At 42.8% G+C, this 21424-nt stretch overlaps 1 protein-coding gene across 1 annotated transcript in view; it reads right to left on the reverse strand.

Annotated features, from left to right (window-relative positions):
* ipo11 (importin 11) overlaps nucleotides 1-21424 on the reverse strand; it is a 188783-nt gene that overhangs the window by 113973 nt on the left and 53386 nt on the right. Inside the window, exons 7-11 of the mRNA XM_063187689.1 lie at nucleotides 13809-13867; nucleotides 10466-10514; nucleotides 3203-3273; nucleotides 1036-1228; nucleotides 111-263 (exon numbers count right to left, since the gene is read on the reverse strand). Coding sequence (XP_063043759.1) covers nucleotides 111-263; nucleotides 1036-1228; nucleotides 3203-3273; nucleotides 10466-10514; nucleotides 13809-13867 — 525 coding nt within the window. The remainder of the gene's footprint in view (nucleotides 1-110; nucleotides 264-1035; nucleotides 1229-3202; nucleotides 3274-10465; nucleotides 10515-13808; nucleotides 13868-21424) is intronic.

Here is a 21424-nt window from a genome sequence, read left to right on the forward strand (position 1 = left end):
TTCCCCCCCGCACACTCTGCCCTCTCATTTTGGGTGGGTGGGCCTGACATGCCCATTGGATAAATCGCCTGGTTGGCCAGCCCCTAGCACCGCCCCTGTGTGGTACGCACCGAAGCCCTCTGGGTCCTCCTCCCACATGGTGAGCTCTTCCTCGGTGAGGAGGAAGTAGTGCGACACCAGCCTCCTGCCGATCTCAGTCAGCGTCGGATGCGTGAAGAAGGCCGTCTTTATCTTGTGGGCCTCCAGGCTTTCCGGCTTACTGTCTGTGGACACATTAAATGAAATTACATTCATTATTAACAACATTATTTACATTCCAGTGCGCCGCCGAGTGCGGCAGCAAGTCTGTATAGCTCTATTTATGTAAGCTGACAGATACCTTAATTTCCTTCGAGATTAAAGGAACAGACCATCCTTTTTTGATTTTCACATATTTGCTGTATTTTCCAGCATTATACATGAATGTGCCTACCATGTTCTTCTCTGTGTTTTCAGTAGCCTACTTAGATTTATTGGATCAGAATTATTAGCATAGCTTAGCATAATCACTGAAAGTAACTGGTATCTTTAGCATCAAGCCACAAGTGATCACTGGACCGAATTAAATTGCTGTTTTACACTCTGGTGAATGCTACATTAATTTTAAAGTGGTTTAGAAGTTCATTTGATGGTGTTTTATTTTGTACCATAGACTTGCATTACTATGCCTAATTTGGGTATACTGTCAAACGGGGCAATGCAAACACATAGACGAAAATTATACGCACGTTCATGAATAATGCTTGGAGATACTGCAATTATGTGAAAATCAAAAAAGGGTGGTCTGTTCCTTTAATAAAAGTACTCTACTCATTGCAAATTAAGGCAACTGTTAATTAGCATGAAAGCCTCATTCCACCATTTCTGGGAATTTGCTCATTTCCCACCTCCCCTTGAGTTAAATAATGTTTTTAACATAAAAAAATGAAGGAAAGGCCACAAAAAACGGAAGAAAGGAGTCAAAAACCGCCAGAGCCAACGTCTCTCTTTACTTGCCTTCAATGTTCTTGTTAGGTTTGTAGGCATCGTTCTTGACTATCATCTTGATCAGGTTCATGCACTGGACGATGAAGCGCTCGAACACCACCCCCTCTCCCATCTCCGTGAAGACGTAGCTGACGGCAAACTCCAGCGAGCGCTGGATCAGGGGGATGAACGGGCACGGGTGGTACTCCAGGAAGTCTAGGAGCTATACAGCAACGGGCGGACAAGTAGAATTAACATCAAACAATAGATTTAAATGTCATTGTAGTGTCAATAGGTCCAGAAGCTATGGCCATAGACAGACTTGCAAACTACGGTAATTATTTAACATATTAATTTATGTGTTTTTTAAAGGTGCACTGTGTAGAATGTGGACAGAATGGGTACTGCAACTATGCTGCTCATTGAAAATATGCTGCCTATCACCAAATTTGATCTTTTCATAGGTTATACTAGTAAATATTGGTTTATTATTTAGTAAATATTAAAGTACAGTACGTTTTGCAGCTAAAAATGTCTATTTCTAGAAATTCAAAATGGCGGACCATGGAGAAGATCCCCCTTTTCAGGTATGAAAAGTGCAATTTTCCCAGTCATAATGAATACTTGGAATTTGGTGGTGGTGGCAAGTATGCATTAAAAAGGTAACATTTGTGAATGGGCAGCATGAACTCTGGTAATAAACTACAAAAAATATTACACGGTGCACCTTCAAGTAAATAAATAGGCATGTCAACTACAGCAACAAACAAAGAAGTTATTTAACATTATTAACCACAAAAGCACTCAGAGTGCACCTCTGCCCTCTGGTGGACAGAAACACACACGCACCACGAACATACAAACAAACTAACGAACAGAAATCGGAAGGTCACTTAACCTCCTTGGCGGAAGTAGTAAGTTTAATATATCTGTACACAAACAGGTACGCCACTGTAACCACAGGAGGTGTAGAAGAAGTAAATAAATGAGTATATGTCATGGCTAACTTCAGGAATTCCACAAGCAGCACAACAAAAATAACAGCTAATTATATTCGATTGATTACGAAGCATGTACATAAGCAAGTAAAAAGTTAAAGTTCATCTATAAATATATGGGCAAAAATGAAATTATATGGGCAAAAATGAAATAATCATACTTCATGTCCGTGGACTGTGGGCTTCACAAAAACTACCTTCACGCCTGGCCTGGCCCCGTTTGACAACACTAATCCTCAGGCATGACCTTAAAAAGCCAAACAGCGAGCTCTGCCCGACCGGCCACTTGGGTGGCAATCAGACAGCACCAACGAGGAGGAGTGACTCAGGCCAGGTCAGACCATCTGTGGTGGGCCGCAGCACTAACAAAAGGCTGCACCGGTGCTTAAGGTCCCCGGCTAACGAGGACACTTCAAATGGGACTGGGTCGAGTGCTACCTCAGTCACCTCCACCCCCCTCTTATGGTGCTTTTCTGTCCCATTTTTCACACCCAGGTGGTGAAGTCAATGTTCATGTGATAAGTGCGGGCAAAAGTTTTGTGCAGACTTACAGTGGTTGTATAGGATTTTTTTTTACTATAGGCTTTTTACTCTACTTGCAATGTGTATGAGGGTCTTTCTCTTGTTGGAAGATGTAGGAGTCCACAACTAGAGATTTGCAATAGTTAGGACACTTAGTGTCTTTACAGTCAGTAAGAGAAGCTACTCTCTGCCACAAGACACTGGCTGAGGTAGGGGTAGAGACACTACATACTGTACATTGCAAAGAGAGTTTAAAAAGTGCACTGGACAGAGTTATAGGACTTAAAACACTACAAAAAACAAAATATAAAAGGAGACACACAAATCATTTCCATCTACTCTCTTCTTGTAAAGGTGCCTTTCCTTGCTATCTTTTGCGAACAGCAAAATCCACTTATGAAATGCCTGGTGGTTTTAATAGTCGGTAAGGACCGTGGGGGACTCCACATTGAAAGCATTCTGTAATTAAGCAGTTCAACCCCCCAGAGGCCACACACTATTTATAGGACCACAAAAGGGGCGTTTGCTGGGCTCTGAAAAATCAACATGGAAAAACGACACTTCAGTTTGGATCTGAGTAGAGCTCCCGATGCAATATAAAGGAATACAAACACCACGACAAAAGAGAAAAGAGTTTGCTCTCATTAGTCGATGTTTGTGTATGGTGTCTGACTTACTGTTTTTGTGAATAAGATGATGGTCTTCTCCAGCTTTTCTCGGCAGACGTTACCCGGCTGAACGGGTCGACCTATAAATTTAAGACGGGAAGGGGATCAATATGTATTGATACACCCAGCACAGACTGATGTACAGAAAAAAACAATCTATAGTTTGTGTCAAGCACAGCTGGTCAATGTGTCTAAATTATTTCAGAACATGGATTAGCGCCAAGCCCAACAAGGGGTGCACCGACAACACTGCATTCGTTTCCACCATTATATCCTGGCTCTATACTCTATACCTATTCCTCTCTTACCTGAAAATAAACTAAAGATGAACATCACCAGCCATTAAAAAAACAAATCAGACAGGGATGTTACTCTGTCAATGTAATGATTAGGTGTAGATCTCCATACTATATGACTTGTATTACTCCATATCACTCAGTTGAGGCAATGATTTCAGTTACAAGTTTTTTTTTCTTTTTTGTAACGTAGCAACAATCAAGTGCAGAAAAAAACAAGGAAACCATTTGAGAACACTTCATTATTTCCCTCGATTTGGTGGAGATGGGCCCCAGCACCTCTCCCTCTGAACCTACCCGTGAAAAAAGAAAGGAATGCCAGAAATAATAAGTATTTTGAATTCTTGCTCTTGGCAGGTCTGTGCAGTCCACTGCATACAGATGACAATTATCGGAGAAGTCAATGTGTATGCAAAATGAGTCGGGTCACAGAAATCAGCAGTAGTGGCGGCGAAGCACAGCCATTACAAGACCGGGCCACACACACATACACACACACCTGGCCGCCACCGATAGTGGCTGATGGGCCACCCCGGCTAACATCGGAATGTGTGTGTGTCAGTCAGTTTGAGCATACCTGCGTGTGTGTGTGTGTGTGTGTGTGTGTGTGTGTGTGTGTGTGTGTGTGTGTGTGTGTGTGTGTGTGTGTGTGTGTGTGTGTGTGTGTGTGTGTGTGTGTGTGTGTGTGTGTGTGTGTGTGTGTGTGGTATGAAGTGTGCACAGTTGAGGGAAGCATTCACTGTCTAGTCAGGGCCTTGACTGGCTCACACAAGTCTGTGCTGCCTTGCATGACGAAGACAGCACATGCCGCCAGGGCTCTAAGGCAGCAAATACTGGTGAAAATTCAGTTTGGCCGGTAGAAAGGAAAGCTTACTAGCCACTTTGACCCATTAGTGAGGTGAGGGTGTGTATGGCTTCATAAGATTAACGACTACTGGTGAAAAAAATGAGCCCTGTAAAGCCCTGTATGCAACCCAATTACAAGAGTGAGGAAACAAACAAAAAAAAAAAAATCAAATAAAAAAAAAATTCTTCGTATGGTCTGTGTGACATTCACTGAGAGAAAGTGGTCTGCACACTGGGAACACTCCCAAATTAGACCCCTTCCTCACAAATCAGACACATCAGGTTGGCGGTTATGGTATTCAATTTTGATAGTTATATTAGAGGTATTTTTGTTTATTGTGGGCCTTTAGTCTGTTTAAAGTCATGGAGTAGATTAAGTCATCCTTTCCCCACCTTTTTCTCTCATATCAAGTATCCCATACGGGCACGATAAAAAAATGAGATTAAATTAGATTAATTAGATTAATCAATTACAAAGTCTGTAATTAATTAGATTTTTTTATCCAGTTGCAGCACTAGTTATTACCTGTGGTAAAACTCCTGACCTCTAAAAGCTGAAAACGGTTTAATGTTCGAAAACGAAAATGAATCGTCACCTAATTTCTCATGAATACAGATCATTCTCGAGAGGTTGGATCAGTGATTTTATTGGTGCCCGATTTCTCAGGGAAATGGAACAGCAGAGTATAGGAAGTTGGGCAGGACCCCAACAAAAAAACATTTGTCGAGAGGGGACCATAACAGTAATGAAATACTGGCCTGAGCCAAATATATTTTTAGGGCTTTTTGACTTTTTATTGCTGATAGGACAGTCGAGAAGACGAGGAGGAGAGTGGGAAAGAGAGATGGCGCAGGGTTAGGACAAGACCCAGGCCGGACTCGAACCTGGGTTCCCATAGGCATGCAAGCCCATATGCTTAGCACGCACCGGCACGAGCACAAACTTATTCACCATTACGTACCAGAGGAATACTGATCTTAAGTTGATTGGCCAACGCTTTCAAGATGGATAAGTTCCAAGATAATCGGTCAGTTTTTGGTTTCGTAACAATATGGATTGGTTGCATATGATTTGTAGTAGTATCATCGTATGATTTGTAATTCATCTATGGTTTAGATAAGGTTTGGGGGCCTGCCATGTCACAAACGGCTAGGATGCTGACTGTTGCACCAGAGACCTGGGTTCGATTGAAACCCGAGGTCGTTTCCCAATCTTCCCCTGTCTGTCTCTCCCATTACTTTCTCGTCTCCTCTGAAGCCGCCCTGTCCAATAAAGACAAGAGCCCCCCAAAAAAGTTTTTTTTTAAAAAGACAAGGTTTTGGGAGTACCAAAGAGCATAGTTACAGTGAGTCCAATATGTATTTGATCCCTTGCTGATTTTGTTGGTTTGCCTACTAACAAAGACATTATCAGTCAATAAATGTTATGATAATATGTATTCTAATATGGAGAGACAGAATATCAAAAAGAAAATCCAGAAATTAACTTAAGAGAATATATATTAATTTATTTCCATTTCATCGAGCAAAATAAGTATTTGATCCCCTGCTAACTGATAACAGTTCCGGGCCCACAGACCAGATGGGCACTTCCGATCAACTTGTCATCTGAATACATACTAACATGCATAAAAGACACATTGAATCAGCAGAATCAGTCCATAGTATGAGTGAATCAGTCGCACTCCAACCTCACCAGCATGGGAAAGACCAAAGAGCCGTCAAATGATATCAGGGACAAGATTTTAGACCTGAACAAAGATCAAATGGGCTGCAAAGCCACAAGAAAGAGACTGGGTATTAAAGACCCAAATGTTGATGCATTTCTTCCAAAATGTAAGGAATACAAAATGACTATCCATCAGCCTGTCTGGGGCTCTATACAAGATTTGACCTTTTGTAGGGATTTGATAATCATGAGAACAGAAAGAAAGCACCCTAGACCTGTATGAGATGAACTAGGCAATGATATCGAAGCTACTGGGACCAAAATCAGTGAGAAACTACTGGTAGCACTTTGCAACAGAGGTTTAAAATCCTGTAGTGCACACATGGTACCTCTACTTCAGAAGGAACCTGTGCAGTCCCACCTGAGGTTCGCCAACGGACATCAGACTGGTTTAGGATATGATAAGGAGGTGCTGTAGTCAGATGAAACCAAAATCAAGCTGTTTGGCATTAACACAATTCAATGTGTTTTGAGAAAGAGTACTGCTGTCTATGATCCCAAGAACATCCTCCTCACCATCATGCATGAAAGCGGTATCATTATGGTTTGAGGGTGTTTGTCTGGCCAAGGCACAGGGCAACTTCACATCGTCAATGAATGGATGGAGGGAGAGATGTAATGTGCAATCCTGAGTGCAAACGTCCTTCCCTCCACCACTACACTGAAGGGTTGGCCATTTTTGGATCTCCCAACATGAAAATAATACACAACATACAGTCAAAGCAACGAAGGAGTGGCTCAATAAGAAGCATATTAAAGTCGTGGAGTGGCCTACAGTCTCCAAATATTAACCCTATAGTAATTCTATGGAAAGAACTGAACCTCCCATTTGCCAAGCTACAGACCACAAACTGTTAATGTTTTAGAGATAATATGCAAAGAAAAATGGGCAAAAATATTTTCTACTATATGCACAATCATTGTCACCAACTAAAAGACGCATCTAACCTCAGTGCTAGACAACTAGGACTTTGTCACAAAGCACTTTATCTTCTTTAGCTAGAGGGGTCAAATACTTATTTGCCTAAATTAAATACAAATAAATAAAAATATATTATTTTAAGTTATTTTCCGGAATTTCTTTTTGATATTCTGTCTCTCCATGTTTGAATACATATTATCATAAATTTATAGACTGATCATGTCTTTATTAGTGGGCAAACCGGCAAAATCAGCAAGGGATCAAATACATATTGGACTCACTGTATATGAAACTACTACTGGCTGAAGCGACATAATCAATGCTTTGGCCCGTTTTTATTTGTCCTGGAATCAAAATAAAGATGCACAATAACCCCATGCGTGACGTACATTCATTTCAAATGACAAGAATGATGGAGGGCCTAACATAGTTGCCATGCACGTTGCACATGTTTCCTGACCATCTTGTTTTCCTTGAGTAGACACAGTACAGCCTTAAATCAATTTGTTTATAGGGTGTTATTGCAATATCTGTTGTCGAGCCAAGCGCACAGTTCAATGACTTTGACAAGAGCTGACAATCAGTCAGTCACTGAAGAATAACCTTTCTGACTGGAGTATTTCTTATTTAAAAAAAAAAAAGCAAACACAAAATTAATAGAGGGTGGGGGTTTGGCAGTCATGCAATCTTGCTTTATCGACATTTGCCCCCTCTAGGACTACAGCCAAGACCCATTCTTAAAATACTTCAGCACATAAGATAAATGCTAAAATGAAAAAAAAAAGAGAAAAAAAAACCCTCAAGTCTACAGCACCCCTCTGTAACTCTCAGCGCAGGGCATTACTCAAGCAGATTAAAGATGGCAAGGTCTTTACAGTATGGAGTCCCCACACAACTCTATTAAGAGGGCACACATACATCATAAAACCACCAACACCACAACTCAACTTCAATTTAGTGCTTCATACCAGTGTTAATTTCGTCAACCACGACGATGACGAAAATATTTCGTCAACGCCCCTTTTTCCCTTGACGATGACGCACTAAAAATTGCCTCAAGCAAATCAAAATATGACGAAAATAAAAAAATATTTTCGTCAAGGAGACTAAGACGAGACGAAATTTACAAGCCATGGACGAATGGACATTAAAAAATATAATTATTTATAATTAATTTGTTATTTGTAATTGTAATATAGGCCTAAGTGTCTTGAACTTCATAGGTGATTGCGCGCTCACGCTGTGATGCCTCGCTTGTCTCTGCTGGCAGCCATGACGAAGACATGTGTTTCTGCAGTATGTAATGACAGTCGCGCCAATCCTCCTCTGATACTGTCATTCTAAACCTCCTCGCCCTTCTACTATTCTCCTTTTCACTTAAGCTGTCTTAGCCCGGCGTTCGTTGCCTGCTCTTTTTTGGTACTGTTTGCTATAGGCTATTTGTTGTATAACCATATGAGTAGGCAGTTCGCAAACAAATCATGAAGGTTGGATTTGTGAATTTATTTAAATCAGTCACCGCGGGAGCGCGCGCCAGCAGGGGGAAAGTTGGCCTGTCTAAAGTAAGAGAGGCACGGCGACTGTAGCCTAGTTTTGAAAAGAATCAATGGATGGGCGATCGCTGAGGAGTTTAAAACTGTTGAGATTTGAAACTTGTTCTCGTCGAGAGCAACGCTAAAAGACCCAAGGAAGTCGACAGCATTTCCATGCGTCTGCAGTGTCTTCCTAAGTTCCAAAAACTCTTTTCAGGTCATGCTTATCGAGCCTCGACATCCCCGACAAACAAAACAGCATTAGTGTTTAAATATTTGTATGTGCGTGTCCTTTCCGTCCAGTCTGCATACCCCTGCCTAACTAACATAACGTGCCTAACTATTTTTCCTGGGACTTTTGCAGGGCATACGAAGTGTGCTCGCGCAATCGCCTATTCCACGCATGCCGCACGAGTCATTATCGTTCTCTGCTCGCATTGCCAATTGAAAACAAAAACCGCTAACTTGCATAGTCTAACATCAGCAGTATTTTATCTGACTCGTGGTCATCGGGAAGCCACTATCAGGGAGACTTATTGAACTTCATGCAGACTTGGGATGTCTGGTCTTCCCACTGCCGGCAATCTGGCTTTAAGTCACGCGGTCAGGTGAAGAAGAGCATGTAGCTTCCTCCGTGATCAAACTCAAAATCAAATATAATAGGCTATGCAGCAGCTTCTAATGCACGATAGAGAGAGAGAGACAAAGAGACAGAGAGACAGAGAGAGAGAGAGAGAGAGAGAGAGAGAGAGAGAGAGAGAGAAGCTTGCCACCTGGAAGTGAAGTGTGTGTGTGTGTGTGATGCTCTTTTGCTCTATGATGTTGAAATGACTGATTTGGGTTTTGGTGGAAAATGACCAAGTAACAAGGTGAATATTTGCTGCAATAGGCTATATTAGTAATACTTTGTGAAATAACAATAGCCATTGTAGGTTATTTATTTTACACCACTATATTGAAATGTTGACTAAAATGACTAAAATTTGACTATGACTAAAATTGATTTTCGTCATTTAGACAAAGACTAAGACTAAATTTGGAAGGCAATGACTAAAATATGACTTAGTCTCAATGACGAAACTCAATTTTAGTCTAAGACTAAATCAAAAAAAGCTGACGAAATTAACACTGCTTCATACGATACCAGACTCTTAGATGGTTTGAGGTTAGAAAAAAAATGTTGGCTTTCCATCATTACATCCATCATCACTGCCTCATGAACACCATAATAGGAAATAAGAAGAATTTTTTTTTTCAGAGGTGCCAATCCCAGCTTTAGAACGCTTTTCTTTCTTCCTGTTTCGCCGTGCTTTTCAACATCAGTACCAGGAGAGCCAAATGGAAACGTTTGTGAGCTTCCGGCGTTTTCGGGGGCTATGTAAAATATGCAAGACCGCAAAGAAATTTCAATTTTAAGTCTGTTTCTAGGCCACAAGACATTTCAAACGGGCCACATCTGGCCCGCAGGCCTCTAGATAAATCGATGAATAGGGGCGCTGTATCCATTCTGCCAATGCAAATAGCACAGCTATTATAGCGCTAAACACCCTTTAGGACATCCCTAAAAAATGAGAAGTCACATCTCAAGGGGCTATACTTAAATAAAAACGAAACTAAATAGGGACGCTGTATCCATTCTGCCAATGCAAATAGCACAGCTATTATAGCGCTTAACACCCTTTAGGACATCCCTTAAAAATGATAAGTCACATCTCAAGGGGCTATACTTAAATAAAAACGAAAGTGAATAAAAATGTTCACCAATATACTACCTATGCCAAGAATTGCATGTTCAATAGGATCTGCAGGTTCAAAAACAAAATTCTTGGATCAAATAAGAAGCGGTTCTGTTCTTTTCTCTTCCTGAACGCTGGTTTCCTTTCTGACAGTTAGAGGATTGACGCCTCTATACATTTCCATCATGCGTGGAGACACGCGGATACTTACAGCACTCCAGAAACTGCTTCAGTCTGTCAAACACGGAGCTCAGGAAGCCCTGAAGGGGAGAGAGAGAGAGAGAGAGAGAGAGAGAGAGAGAGAGAGAGAGAGAGAGAGAGAGAGAGAGAGAGAGAGAGAGAGAGAGAGACAGAGAGAGAACGAGACAGTTAAAAAAGAGTTTAAACATGAAGTGAGTGTGTGTTGATGGAGGTTGGGGGTAGGGGGTAGAAGGGGTTAGGGAAGAACATAAAAGTTGGCTCATTGCTCACCAAGTTCACAGCTGTTGGCCTTCAAGTACTTTCTTTTTTCTCCCCCCAACCCACCCCACGCTATTCTTTTCTGTGGAGAACTGTGCGAAAGCTAAACACATGCCAAGTGCACTGTGATGACGTTAAACAAATGCAATATTGCCGTCATTACCATCCATCAACCCCATGCATTCGGTCCTCTCTCTCACTCACTCGCTCGCTCACTCACTCCTTTTCGCTAACGCCGCCCGTCACTCTGCCGCAAAAGAAGCAGCGAGACAAAGTGGTAAGCAAAGATATAAACATCAAGCAAAAGGCGAGCGTGTTTTCTTGCGCTAACCATCAATCAGTGGGAGGGTTTTCAAATGACTTTGCCGCACGTTCGAGCTTAAGCACCAGATGTGTCATACATCAGAGCCTGGTGACTGGATGGAGCACTTTTTTCGTGTTTGATTTGTGGAACGCAAATGAGGCGATGGAACACTGGAGGGGGAGGGGTGCGGAATGGGTGGCAGTGGCAGAGGTTTTAGGTTGTTAGTCAAGGAAGGGGGATAAGAGAAGAGTGTGTGTGTGTGTGTGTGTGTGTGTGTGTGTGTGTGTGTGTGTGTGTGTGTGTGTGTGTGTGTGTGTGTGTGTGTGTGTGTGTGTGTGTGTGTGTGTGTGCGTGTGTGTGTGTGTGTGTAGATTGATGCTGTGTTTCTTTTGGTGATGCTAATGATGGCAGTTTGGCCCCATTAACTCCCATGGGGGCGGGAAGAGATGAGGAGAGAGAAGAGAGAGGGAGAGAGAGAGAGAGAGAGAGAGAGAGAGAGAGAGAGAGAGAGAGAGAGAGAGAGAGAGAGAGAGAGAGAGAGAGAGAGAGAGAGAGAGAGAGAGAGAATCGGTGGGAGTGTGGGGCTTTAAATCATTGCCATCAATCAAAGTCGTTATCCTCCTAACCTTACGGAAGATGCTGTAAAAGATGGATGCCTGCTTTCATTGGGGCAACCTTGGTGTAATAGTTAGGGAGTTAGACTGTAGATCACAGGGTTGCAGGTTGCAATCCCACCCTTACCTCTCCCTACATCTCCATCCATGGCTGAAGTGCCCTTGAGCAAGGCATCTAACCCCACGTTGCTCCAGGGACTGTAACCAATATCCTCTAAAAATGACTGAAAGTCGCTTTGGATAAAAGCTAAGTGTAATGTAATGTAATGTCATGATCCTGTTCCAGTTAACACCCAACTAAACTGACAAACAAACTCTCAGGGCCGCTGACAGCTTTGGCCGGGCCAGGGGCAAAGTCATCTAAAAGGTCTCTCTACTGAATACATGCAATGTAATGAGGACTCAATGGGACCCCTCTATTTCTGGGCCTGGGACAACATACCCTTTGTCTGCTATTGCTAGAAATTCACAGGAAATGCCAACCTAACCTAACCAAACCCCCTAGGGGTCCCGAATCCCAGCTTGGGAACCACTGCTGTGCATTTCCATGGGTGCTAATGGGAGACGAGAGAACTGGCAGCATCCTGGATGCCGTTGACTTGTAACTAAGGCTGGATTAATTCCAAACCTGAAAAGAAATGATAAAATCCGCAACACTGCATCAACGCTCCCAAATGTTTAATGGTAGCCTACTATACAACGTTTCAGTGGCTTAAACCTACATCACAATGCAATTTTGTCTGTTTGGTTCAGCACCTTCACAACTTGGATGTGTGTGCATTCTTTCTCTGGATAAATTCCTGTCTTGAAACACTAACAGCAGGTTCTAGTAACAGAATTCGTCTTCTCCAGCAAAGCTCCTTTTCATTTCTTAGTCGCTAAACACACACTTTCCCCACCTGAAAGATTGATCGGTGGTAGGTGAACCGACAGAATGTGCTACTGCTGATGATGACCAATCTCACACAGGCAAATGAGACAAATAAATAAAATCTCATTTTAAATTCATAATAAACACAGGTGAATTTAAAAAGTGAGAATTGGAATGGCAGCAGTCCTATCCCCCATGGTAATTGCATTACTCATCAATCTTCATCAAAGAGCGCCATCATCGCTGGCAACCCGATTTCTCTGCACAGCAGAAAATATCACCTACACAGCTGCCTGTCAAACCACACCGCATTGGTCAGGGTTGGGGAGGAAAGCTTTTTTTCTCCCCCCAAACAGGCCAGCCATAGTTGGGGGGTGACGGGACAAACAGAACAGTTGTCCTGGGCCCAGTGTTGTATCCCCATTACATTTAACGTATTACATTGGGGGGGGGGTCCTTTTCAGATGATTTTTTCCCAGGGCCAGACAAAATGCTGTCAGCAGCCCAAATATATAAAGTCTCTAAAATGGCCTGAGGCAGAGTTCACAAAAAAGCTTGGTTATATGGGGTTAGTAATTGCCTATGTATTGCCCATTTCCAACCCTGAGTGCATATACAGTACGATACACCTGACAGTGTCATTCCAGGCAAAGAAATATGAACTGCTGCTGCTGCTGCTGCTGCTGCTCGCGTTGATTGGTGAATTTGAATTTAACTGCCCACTGGTCTGGCATAGAAGCAATTAAGGAATGTGGATGGTGTGTGTGTGTGTGTGTGTGTGTGTGTGTGTGTGTGTGTGTGTGTGTGTGTGTGTGTGTGTGTGTGTGTGTGTGTGTGTGCGTGTGTGTGTGCGTGTGCGTGTGCGTGTGCGTTTGCGTGTGCGCGTCTGTGTGCGCGTCTGTGAGTGCGTCTGTGAGTGCGTGTCTGTGAGTGCGTGTCTGTGAGTGCGTCTCTGTGAGTGCGTCTCTGTGAGTGAGCATGCATACCCCTATTGTTTGCATGTGCACATGTCCGAGCAGCTGGGCTGTATGAAATGTCAACCAATGTCCGATAAGACTAAGGAGTATTTCCGCACATCTGTCTTATCTTACCGCACGCACGCACGCACGCACGCACGCACGCGCGCACGCACGCACACGCACACGCACACGCACACGCACACGCACACGCACACGCACACGCACACGCACACACACACACACACACACACACACACACACCTCCCTTTACCTATCGACCTGACATCGAGACTTCGCTGTCGGAGACGTTCCCTTCCTAATGACTGTTGTTGAGCTCACACACTTACCATCACCTCCATGTTCTGGTTGGGCTCGATAAATCCATGGACTGTCAGCTTTCTCAGCACTGTCAGGATAGGAGAGAGGAAGGCGGGGGGTGGAGAGAGAGAGAGAGAGAGAGAGAGAGAGAGAGAGAGAGAGAGAGAGAGAGAGGGAGAAAGAGACAGAGCGAGAGCGTGAGAAAGCAAGAAAGAAAGAAAGAAAGAAAGGAAAAAGAAAAACAATAATGGTGTTGGTTACAAACATCTGCACCACTCCCACCCAAACACGGCACATCATTCCAGCGTGGAGATACGGTAAATGGGGAAAAACAGGTTTAGAGACGTGAATGTAGATGTGAATGTGAATGTAGAATGTAGATTAGTGTTTCTCAACGAGGGCTCTACAGCTTCGCAGGGGCCCGCAGGGGGCGTTAGGGAGCCCTTGGTGGGCATTGAGAACAATAGACCCCTTAACTTAGTGCTTCTCAACTGGGGCGGTACAGCCCCCCAGGGGGTGATGGGGAGCCCCAGGGGGGGCGTTGAGAAGGAAACAGCCGAGTGGGCGCAGGGCTTAGTTCCCATTGGGGGACATTTGTCTATTTTATTATTCAATACTAAGGGGGGGGCAATGGCAGGCTTACGATCAGGTCAAGGGGGCGTTTGTTCAAAAAAGGTTGAGAACCACTGCCTTAACTGTATTTACACAGTTGCGACGTAATCGTTCTTTGTGGTCATTATTGGAGCAGAATCGACCATGTACCGCACATTTGTAAAGAAACGAGCATGGTGGGTTTTTTTTTCGAAATAAGAAAATGGATAGTCACGATAACTTCAGATATGAATTGGGCGCCACAGACACCGGCCTGCCTGATGGTGCTCTCAGCCCAGTCAGTACATTTAATTTCTTGTAACCACAAACATCTCCTATGTTTCTGGAACAGCCTGTTCCCTCGAGGAATAGCGTAAGAAGTGTACATTTAGGATCTCAATGTTTTTACAACCGAACACACTTCAGGACGAGAGGTCTTCTCTCTTTAGGGTCTGCAGCATTGTCTGTTTGTGTGTGTCTGAGCCAACAATGCATGCACAGTCAGTGACGCCGTAACTTCTAAACGGGTCTATGCAGCTGAGAGAGGGGGAGGTTGCTCAATTGCCATTGGGGTGCATTGATCTATTTTATTTTTTAACAGGGTGTCCCCAGGTTTGACCACATCAACTTTTAGAGCTTTTTTAGACCTATTTTAGACCACAAAAATGAAAATTTAAACCAGCATCGCTCCCATTCCCGGTTGCAGCACCGGTGTCACGAAAAGATAATTATTGCCATAATTATAATGGCAAAAATAATAATAGTGGCAAGTATTTAAGAAAAAGTCATAATTGTCTTATATTCCAGCCATATTCCAGCAATTCTGGAGTGAAATTGGTCAGTGGGGCGGCATATTTTTTCCAAGACAGAGCTAGGGGGCATATTATGCAACACAACCAACCTGAAAATACTGTCAACCCATAGTAGGCCCTAATATGCCACGAAGGTATGCTATAGATAAAACTATTTCATTGGTACTGTACCAGTACCTAGCCTTACAATGAGACATATTTTTTTCTTCCATCCATGCAAGTCTACACTTGCCAAAACATCTGTAAATAAGATGTGTAGGCAAATTAGAAATTACTTTGACAATACAGAAGCCTTGCACATTAAACATTATGTTACTGTTACTGAGAGTTACTGTATGCTATAAAGCCCTACAAACTTCAGGTGAGGTTGTCGTGCAACAAATGAGCAGTCGCCAAGTCTCCCATCTCTCCCCTAACATGAACAGGGCAAGTTATGATTAAGTCCAATGATGACTTTATACACAGATATGTTGCGCTCCCTCATAAAGTTAACAGGTTCATAACTTGTTAGCAGTTACGCTAAGCGGACATTAGCATTTCTAGCGCCGTTAAAACATTTTTTTTTTAAAAGTTTGACAATCACTCTCCCCGTCAATGGAGAAAGTCACAGCCCTGCATGCGCGCACGGCGCAGGCACCTCTCAGCCCACCGTTGAGTCCTTATTCAAACTGTAAGCATGTTTCTATGATTCATAAAAAAATCTTCTAAATTGACTACAGATAGATGCGCTGTTTACAGCTAATATGATTAGTTAGTTAGGTTTCATTGTTTTGGCGAGACATTTGCGCATTGTTAAAATAACATAATGGCAGTTAGTGGTGGTCCGTGATGTTTGTAAGACGCAGAGAACACCTGTGCCAGAAGTGACGGAGCTCCACCAACCTTCATCGACTCAGCCCTTGGATTTGCCGCTGGGCACGGTTTGTGTTGCTGGCTGTCAGTCGAAGTGGAGGTAACTCAATCCACACAATTCGGTCTTCCGGGACGACGCAATACATTTGGCACAACGTGGTTTAAATACCCAATTTTCCACGATGACCCAAATGTCCTCAACAACCACTCTTAGATAGCCTACAAACAATCCTCCCCTGACCAGCTGCCTCGCGCGCTAACATACAAGAAATGCACGAGCGCCGCTTGCGCTTTTGACGCTCGATCACATTTTCCAAAGTTAATGTTCATGTTTGACGGTCACGTTTCATACATTGCATTTCGCAGCAGACCGGTTGGGGGAAAAAAGACAAAAGAAATTTTAGACCTTCGTTAAAATTTTTAGACCTGGGACAGATATTTTAGACCTTTTTTAGGCCTAAAAAGGGGGATAAAAAATTAAGACTTTTTTTAGACTTTTTAGACCTCGCGGCTACCCTGTTTAATACTACAGGGGGCCTTGACAGTTGTATGAAGAGGGCATTGGGGGGGCTTATGATGAGGTCAAGGGGGCATTTCTATAAAAAAAAAAAAAAGGTTGAGAACCGCTGATATAGATTATGCGAGGCACCAGACCAAATCCCTGTTTGTGAAGTCTTTACCCCGGCAGGTGCAAACTGTAATCAAGTCTGTACCAAGGTGCCTTTTATGCCAGATTGATGAAACAGATGGAAGGTTTTTTCCCCCCTGTTAAGTGACAACGCAGTGAGAAGTGATAACAACCGAGTACTGCTTTATTAATCATGTCATGCATGTGTACGTGTGTGTACGTGTGTGTGTGTGTGTGTGTGTGTGTGTGTGTGTGTGTGTGTGTGTGTGTGTGTGTGTGTGTGTGTGTGTGTGTGTGTGTGTGTGTGTGTGTGTGTGTGTGTGTGTGTGTGTGTGTGTGTGTGTATGCATGTGAGTGACTGTGTGTGCAGGTAGTGAGTGCATTTTGTATGAATGGAAACGATGGGTGGTAAAAGAAAAGGATGTGCAAAGACAGACACATACGGACTACAGAGGTAGTCGAAGGACTGCTTTGGAAGTCAGGCCATGCACTTATCAGGTCATGCGATCATGCATGTGTGTGTGTGCGTGTGTGTGAGAGAACGACAGAGAGAACAGAAAAAAACTTAGTGTGTGTGTGTGTGCGTGTGTGTGTGCGTGTGTGTGTGTGTGTGTGTGTGTGTGTGTGTGTGTGTGTGTGTGTGTGTGTGTGTGTGTGTGTGTGTGTGTGTGTGTGTGTGTGTGTGTGTGTTTAAGGAGTCAGTAGAGCTGATGCATCTGAAGCTAGAGAGAGAACAGAGGGAATACTAAAAGATATACGTACATGCCAGCACACACGCCAACACACATGCACACGTGAAGACCTTCCATTGAATCCAAAGCATTTTACTAGCATTCAAAACAAGAGAATGCTAAACTGTACCCTGACCAAAACAATCCCTAACACTAGCCTGTCAGTATACAAACGTTTTTTGCACTTTTATTTTTTTCATAAACAACAAACAGCATATTTAATGGATGTGAGGACGGACTGAAATGTCCTCACAACCACAAATGTCCTCACAACAAAGGTGAGCAATTCTTTGTTTTCTGGAACCCTAACAAGTACAAGTACAAGTACAAGTACAAGTACAAGTACAAGTACAAGTACAAGTACAAGTACAAGTACAAGTACAAGTACAAGTACAACGCGCGCGCGCACGCACGCACGCACGCACGCACGCACGCACGCACGCACGCACGCACGCACGCACGCACGCACGCACGCACGCACGCACGCACGCACGCACGCACGCACGCACGCACGCACGCACGCACGCACGCACGCACGCACGCACACACACACACACACACACACACACACACACACACACACACACACACACACACACACACACACAGCTGTATCAAGCATCTCATGTATGAACGCCCCATGTGGTATTTTCCACTGGGCAACTCGTAGAATATTTTGATACAGAAGTTGGCCAGATGATACAACCTTTGAACTTTTCAACATGGCAGAAGTTATTTTTGTACGCAGCATAGATATTGTGAATTCCAGGGTTAAAATGAACAAGCCCACCATATATGAATCACAAAATAGTGAAACGTATTTGACAGTTTAGCAAACGTGCAACCAGCATTGTCAGGATGAACTTCGTTGCAAGTGAATGAACCACTAGATATACAGTCCCAAGAAAAAGTTTTTACACCCTTTGAAATTTCTTACCTTTCTGTTAAAATTGGTCATAAAACATGGTCTGATCTTCCTGGAAATCACAAGAAGTAACAACCATAGTCTGCTTTAACTAATTCAACCCCAACATTTACAAGTTTTCATATTTTCATTGGCCATACGATGTAAACATTCACAGGACAGCAAGGCATAAGTAAGTACACCCTAGCATTCAATAGGTTTTAATCCCAAGTTAGGCGCAATAACCTCAACCAGATGTTTCCTGTAGTTGCAGATCAGATTAACAAAACAATCTGGATGTATCTGGTCTCCCTCTTCTTTAGAAAATGCCTCTCGTCAGCAAGGTTTGTGGGATGTCTGGAGTGCATAGCTTTCTTGACTTCATGCCATATAATCTCAATTGTTTTTTTGTCAGGGCTTTGACTGGGCTATTCCAGAATGTGCATTTCATTATTATGAAGCCATTCTAAAGTCGATTTGCTTCTAAAGTATGGGTTGTTGTCACATTTCAGCACCCATACTCTTGTGTGCTTCAACTGTGTGACAGACAGATCTCACTTTTTTTGTAAAATATCTCATTAAACTTCTGAGTTCATTGTTCCACTGATAATAGCAAGCTGAAAAGGGCCTGAGGCAGGAAGGTAGCCGCATATAATGATGCTCCCGCCACCATACTCTAAGGTGGAGATGATGTGTTGGTGAAGGTGTGGTTCTCCAGTTCTCCTCCAAACATGAAATTGTGTGTTCCCCTGAACAATTCAACTTTGGTTTCAACGTTGGTATACAGAATATTTTGCAGTAATTCTATGAAGCATATAAATGCTTTTTCGCAAACCTCAAAGGTGCAGCAATATTTTTTTGGTCAGAAACCCCATTAATTTTAGATTGGCAGAATGAATCCCATTTTTAGCTATTCTTGGTTACATCTCCTCTTCTGAGTATGGTGGCGGGAGCATCATTATATGCGGCTTCCTTGCTGTCTCAGGTCCTTGACAGTTTGCTATTATCAGTGGAACAATGAACTTAGAAGTTTATCGAGATATTTTACAGAAAAAATGTGAGGAAGTCTGTCACACAGTTGAAGCACACAAGAGTATGGGTCCTGAAATGTGACAACAACCCATACTTTAGAAGCAAATCGACTTTAGAATGGCTTCATAATAATGAAATACACATTCTGAAATAGCCCAGTCAAAGCCCTGACAAAAACAATTGAGATTATATGGCATGAAGTCAAGAAAGCTATGCACTCCAGACATCCCACAAACCTTGCTAACGAGAGGCAGTTCTCTAAAGAAGAGACAAGATACAAACAGATTGTTTTGTTAATCTGATCTGCAACTACAGGACAAGTCTGGTTGATGATATTGCAACTAACTGAGGGTTAAAACCTACTTAATGCAAGGGTGTACTTACTTATGCCCTGCTCTCATGTGAATGTTATGGCCTTATGACCAATAAAATATGATAACATGTAAATGTTTGGGTGGAATTAATTCAAGCAGACTCTGATTGTTCCTTCTTGAGATTTCCGGGAAGATCAGACCATGTTTTATGATCAATTTTGACAGAAATGTAAGAAATTTCAAAGGGTGTACAAACTTTTTCCTGGGACTGTAAGCTTTCAGCCGATGGCAATAAGATTCACTTCTGATTTGCCGAAGGGTAAAACAAGTAACACTCACATTCTCACCGGATCTCCTCTAGGCTGCCTGTTGAATTATACACACTATTAGCAAAAGAAAGTTGACAACAGCTTTGGCAACTTTTTAAAGACTATTTTTAAAATAATTGTTAAACAATCCAAATTATTCAACCATCATCAACATTTCATGGCAAGTCTGCTTCGTACAGAGAACAGCATACACACTGAGGAAGGGCTGTGGCTGCACGAATGTCGCTTCAATAACATGGATTAAAAAGGGAGCTCATCTGAGTGCCGTTCATCTTTGGCTTATCTTATCAAAGCCTACATTTTGACCCTCCATCTGGGCCTGACTTAATGTATGTCCATGAGATGTGGCTGTGAATAGCATGAGATGTGAATATGAACATGGCCAATAGCCAAAAAAAGGCAGCTTGCGGTTTCAAGGGAAGGCAAGGCAAGGCATGCAAAGCGAGACAGTTTCAGACATATCAGCTACAGATGAATCTTTGCAGGTCCCCTCTCCTGTCTCCATCTCATTAATATTCCAAAGTAAGTGTGCTGCAAAAATCACCCCCTTGAAACACGAATGAGATTTGCTATGGTGCCCAAGTTAGGTTGCTGTGAGTATCACTCAGGTCTAGAATACTGCATTGAAAATTCTGCAACAAAGCCTAGAGTTTCAGGTATGTCTCTGAGGTGTGGTAAGTCTTTAACTTCTTCCTGTGTTTTGCCCAACACTCTCCTGATATTTGAATACATCCATCTTGCATTTTACAGGCTTCCTTTTTTTAGTGCCATGGGACACATGCATGGCTTATTATTGTACCACCCATACATAATTTATGAAATAATGCTGCCTTTATGAGTGTGCAAGCTCTTTTGTTGTACTAGAGACGTGGTTGCTGTGCCTGGTCCTGAAGAGGATTTTAACAGCACATATGTACTAAAATAGTTTTAGGGTTCTTTTGTATAGAAAGATGGCTGAAAACCATTAGTTTTGACATAGACAACTGACTAATGCCAGACATAGACTGTATGATTTCTAGATCGATTTTGCCATGATTTGGCAGTCGCACGACTTTGGGAATCGGGACAATTTCTTTTTCAATCGGAGTTGAATTGTGAGTCTTGCATCTTGCAGTGTACATGGGGTAACGACAAGCAATTTCAGCTCACGACCAGCTTGCGATCTGCAATTGGTGTGGTCACAAGAACATCAAAACTGTTAGAATCCTGGTCTCCCCTCGTGAGTATGACACAATGCTACAACTCTTGAACGCATCCTCACCTGCACCACAGGTGCACATTTCCCTTCTACGTTTTTGTCATCTGCAGCTCCAGTAAACAAGCCTGTTGTGTCGTACAGTGTGAGTATTCTGATCACATCCGACCCTCGGCTCGTATAGTGTGAGGATGTAAGTCGTGAGATGTGAACTTTTTTTATCCCATGTGATTCCATCATACAGTGTGACCAGGAGC

The sequence above is a fragment of the Engraulis encrasicolus genome, chromosome 21 (genome assembly GCF_034702125.1).
Source record: "Engraulis encrasicolus isolate BLACKSEA-1 chromosome 21, IST_EnEncr_1.0, whole genome shotgun sequence".
In the NCBI taxonomy this organism is placed as follows: domain Eukaryota; kingdom Metazoa; phylum Chordata; class Actinopteri; order Clupeiformes; family Engraulidae; genus Engraulis; species Engraulis encrasicolus.